The 4,866-nt window shown below is 53.9% G+C and overlaps 1 protein-coding gene across 1 annotated transcript in view; it reads right to left on the minus strand.

Moving 5' to 3' along the window:
• LOC104387642 (ras association domain-containing protein 7-like) overlaps positions 1–1,991 on the minus strand; it is a 13,394-nt gene extending 11,403 nt beyond the window's left edge. The window contains exons 1-2 of the mRNA XM_009996422.1: positions 1,850–1,991; positions 716–1,620 (exon numbers count right to left, since the gene is read on the minus strand). Of these exons, the coding sequence (XP_009994724.1) occupies positions 716–1,620; positions 1,850–1,952 (1,008 nt within the window). The 5' untranslated portion in view covers positions 1,953–1,991. The remainder of the gene's footprint in view (positions 1–715; positions 1,621–1,849) is intronic.
• Between the last annotated feature and the right edge of the window lie 2,875 nt (positions 1,992–4,866).

The following is a 4,866-nucleotide window of genomic DNA, read 5'->3' on the forward strand; positions in this document are numbered from 1 at the left end:
GCCGACCTGCTGGAAGCATCGCTTCCCTGGGGAAGGGCGGCTACCACCGCCTGGCTAGGCAAACGCTTCTCCCTTTTGGTTCACGAAACGGGACCCAGCGGGCGGACAGTGGGCACCACGCGGTGCCTCGACCATCTGGTGCTGAGGGGCATCATCAGCCCCCACGGCTGCCATCTCCATGCAGCACCTCACCATGAACCCGAGCCCTTGCACAGCTTGCATGGTCAAAAGGCTTCATGCACAGGAACCATAGGGACCTGCACTGTCCCCCTCCATGGCTCCTTATTCCAAGATGACATTGACCCTTGCATCAACACCACCAACCTTACACATGGACCATTTGCTCCAGCACCACCATCCATGCTAGAGTGAGGTGATGCTGTGCTCCCTGTGCACCAGCCAGCAAAAGCCACAGCCCAGATGCAGCTTGCATGGAGACTGATGGATGTGGGATCCTGTGTCAGCCAGGAGAAAGCAGTGGTGTTCCCCCAGCAGTGGTGTTCCCCCAGCAGTGGTGTCCCCCCAGCAGTGGTGTTCCCCCAGCAGTGGCCACTGCCACTGAGCTACCTCCATGCACCTGGCCCCATGCTCACCAGCCAGGTGGGGCAGGACCAACCCCACTCAACCCATTGGTTCCATGCCCCTGGAAAACTGGTCCCATCCCTTCCTGAAGGTTCCACCACCCCATGGGGCCACTCAACCTGGGCCTATTTACCTGCAAGTTCCTTTCAGCTTCCTCCAGTGCCTTCTCCACGCTGGCCAGGTTGATTTCCAGCTGGGTGCCTTGCTTGACCTTGGCCTCCAGGTCCCTTTTCATCTTGACAGCCATGTCCTCCAGCTCTGTGGGGCTGGGCGCAGGAGTTTCCTTCCCCCTCTTGGCCCTCTCAGCCATCTCCCACTGGATTTCCTTCTGCAGGGCTTCGGTCCGGGCACTCAGTTCGTAAATCCTCTGCGTATACTCCTCCAGGTCAGCCCGTAGACTCCTAACCCTCTCCTGCCGCTCCCGCTCACACTCCTTCTCCAGTCGGAGCTCACTCTGCCAAAATTCCTCCTCGCACAGCTCTGTCTCATTCCTCTGCACCAGGTGCTCCAGGTAGAAGATCTCATCCTCCTGGCTGTCAAGCTGGCTGTGCTCCCAGAGCCGTAGGTCTGTCTCTAGGGTGTCCCTGAGGGCCTCCAAGGAATGCAGCTGCTCCTGCTGCCACAGCACCCTCCTGAACAGCTCATCCTTGGAGGGCTGAACAATCCCACTGCTCCCCATGTCCATCCCTTCCCGCATTTGATGCCTCCAGCGGCTCATGGCAAACTGTTCACTGGAGCCTGTAGGACCCAAGTTGAAGGTCATGGATTTTTTTGGCTCCCGGGAACGGGATGCATCCACGCAGGCAAGCCTGGGCTTGATGGGCAAGCTGGCCCGGATAAATGTCCTCTCGGGGACTTGGGGAGTGCCCTCCGAGGAGGGTCGCTCCGCCACGCTGGGGCCTGTCCGCCGCAGAACAAACTGCACGTCGTTGGCATACTGCCCACACTTGGCCAGCAGCTCCAAGGGGCACTCCAGAGGCAGCAGCTGCCTCTCCCTCTCTCTCAGCCTCTGCACCAGCATGTAACGACCTGTCTGACCTGCAGGGAGGAGGTTACCACATCAGATGGGGAGAGCCACAGCCAGTGATGGTGCACCATAGCTGCCACCCCACAGGCAACAGCTGGTGACATCCTGACCACACCAGGGCAGGACACTGACCCACCCAAGGGCTCCCCTTTCCAGCAAGCACCTGGATATGGGGCATCCCATCAGCAGATGCGTCCACCCAGAAAGAGGCATCCCACCCAGCTGATGCAGATGGCTCACCAATGGCCCGCGCCAAAGCGATGACCACTTCTTGGCAGGTGGTTTGCTCTGAGACACCACAGACAACCCTCTGGATCCCATCTACCCAGACCTTCAGCTCCATCCCCACAGATGCTGGGCCTCAGACGTGCTGGGTCATTGCCTGTGGGGAGAAAAGAAACCAGGTTTCTGTCCCAGGCCACTAACAAGGAGTAAAAGATGCTCTAAGAGCAGTGTCAGTAAATCACCTTTAACACCAGTATCTCATAAGGTGCATCCTAGACCAAGCAGATACTTGCTGCCACCTTCCCTCCATCTCTGTGGCTCTCACTGTGCACACACTGCGTTTTTGTTGATATTATTAACACAGTGATGTTCATCTGCAAGAAAACCAAAAACAGAACAACGTGTTTGTTTTTTTTTTTTATGTCTGGCCAGTGGGTACCCACCTTTCCATGGTGGGAAATGATGGGGTTTGTGTTCCTGCATGCTGCCCAGAAGTAGATGTTCAGGTTATTTTTGCTACAAATGCAGATATTTAATAGGGTTGCTGGACTTTCACTGTAATTTCTCTGACAATTTGTCAGGGAACCACCAGGGGATTTTTCCAAACAATATTGGAAAAGGTGAAGAAACTGCAGGCTGCCCACCCTTGCCATGTGATACTGAGAGGAGGTGCAGATAATGCACATTTTAATCTATTTACCTCTATCTCAATTTATCAGAGAGGGATTAAGAAATTAAAATAAAACCTCTGCACAACAATGTGACTAAAGGTAGGGTTTGGAAGGGGAAATCAGGCACAAACACCTGCAGTGAAGCCTGGGTTCCTGGAGATGCTCTGCCCAATACCAGGGTCCAGCCTGACACCCACCCCACGATTACTTCTCCTGCATTAAAATAGCACCTATTAGCCTGGGCACACCCAACCCCTGCCTCTTCTAGTGGCTCAACAACTGCAACAGTCTTTAAATAAAAAAGATTAACAAAATTAAGCACAAGCTGTAAAGAATTCAAATGTTTGAGCTTACAGTGTTTTTCAACACCGTGCAAAGATGTATTTTTTTCCTCTGTAACAATGTTTTTTCTAGCCTCAGGCTTGTCTGAAAGCCCCCAGTGGAGCAGCATATATGGGAAATTTCTAGGCCTTCGGTCCAGAGGGTCCCAAACCACTTTCTCAGCCTAACCAGGCTGGTTGCAGTCTGTCCATCCCTCAGCTCCAGCTCTCCCACGTTTGCAGCCAGGCTGTCAGAAAGCTAAACCTCGGGTTAAACACCACCACTTGCTTATTTTTTGTTGCTTGCTTGAGTAACCAAAGGGAAGGCTCAAAGGGTGTGATTTCAGCCATGGTGCAAGAAAGGCCTGAGGAAACTGCGGAAGATACAGCTTGGGGGGGGCTGTTTCCTGTGGGTGCTGCCGGTGCCACCCCCTGGCCCGCCCCTGGAACGTGGGCACGGAGCAGCTGCCACAAATACCTCTGTGCTGAGCTCATGTTTGCCTTGGCTGGGCAGCCAGGAAAAACTGCTGGGGGTGAAGGGCACCTTGTGTTCGGCTGACCTCCATGTGAGCCCAAACCCAGTTAAAATTTGCAAGATTTAGCCCAATTTCATTTTAAAGCTGTGTTTTGGCACCACACCTCACACCCTGTGCATTCAAGGCTGCAAATGGCCCCCATCATGGAGCAAAGGCAAGTGTCACCAGGGCACCACTGAGCTCACCCCAAAGCCACCATCCTCCCCCACCACAGCACCCTAACATCACATTTGGGGTGGAAACACATCCCAGGGAGCACCGTCCCCACCCCAGCCAGGTACCCAACTGGCATTGAACTTGCTCTGACCAGGGGAGGCCAGGAGCTTAAAAATATATAAGAAAAAATAACCCAGCCAGGTGAGTTGTGTTGCACAGCCTCACCTTGCCCCAAAAAAATCCAGTGGTTTCGAATGCCACTGGGTGTGGAACGGCTGCCAGCACACCAGTCCCCAGCACCTGTTTGGGTTCAAACTCAGCACCAACTCCCAGCCCCGCCTTGGCAATCATTTACCACGAACCAGTGCTTGGCAGGACACCATCACACAGCTGGGAGCACTGGTGGCCAGCTTTTCTCCCAGTAATGGGAAAATCTCTCCGAAAAGCAGCTAGCTCATCCCTCTCTGTTGCATGCCCCCCTGCTGCACCCCCTGGCATCCAAAAATCCAATGGTTTTTCTTATTTCTTTAAAAACCTTGCAAGTGCAAGGTGTGCCCGTTAACCACTCACTGTAACCTCTGAGGTTTTTGGAGGTAGCCGTCCCTAGCTCACTCCTGGATACAGGGTGTTATCTGCCCCCTTGCAACGGAGTGGCAAACACAGCTGGTGGCTGTTTCCCCCTCTGCCTGCCCTCCTCATCCCAGCCCAGCCAAAACCAGCCTGGCTGCCCCTCTTGCCATGGAACCCTGGGCTCATGGAGAAGCTGAAGGGATGAAAGCAGCTCATCCTCCTCTGGGAGAAACCAGCAATGCTCCTTGCATCCCTCTGTCATTGCTCAGGAGGGACATCACAACCTGAAAACAGCACCTCATCCGCAATATCCCACTGCATCAGCATCACCCCGATTCATAAAAACCCACCCTAAAAGCCACCAGGCAATACATCCCAAAATCTCCAACTCGCCCTCAGCATCACCCCCCTTGTAGCATGCATCCTCCAGCTCTCTACCATCACTCCTAAAAATCAATTGTTGTGGGGCAGTCTCATAGTTCCATTTGCAAATACGACCTCCCTCTCCCAGGCTTTGCTGCTGACCCCCTACTTTAATTAGTTGCTGCCTTTGTTACACCATCAGGTAATGAAAAGGGCTTTTTTTTTGGGGGGGGTGATAACAATCACTTTCCTTGGGAAGAAGCACTTCTCAGCAGGGTTTCCAGCTGCCTCTGTATTCGAGATAGGAGCTCACTTTGATCATGAACTAGAAGTGCAGGCAGCCGCTGGGCCCTGCTGTCTGCCCTGAAAACAGCACAGGGGAGCGAGCAGGTGGCTGCAGGCACCAGGATGCATGA

The sequence above is a fragment of the Chaetura pelagica genome, unplaced genomic scaffold, assembly GCF_000747805.2.
Source record: "Chaetura pelagica isolate M959 unplaced genomic scaffold, ChaPel_1.0 scaffold74, whole genome shotgun sequence".
NCBI lineage: Eukaryota > Metazoa > Chordata > Aves > Apodiformes > Apodidae > Chaetura > Chaetura pelagica.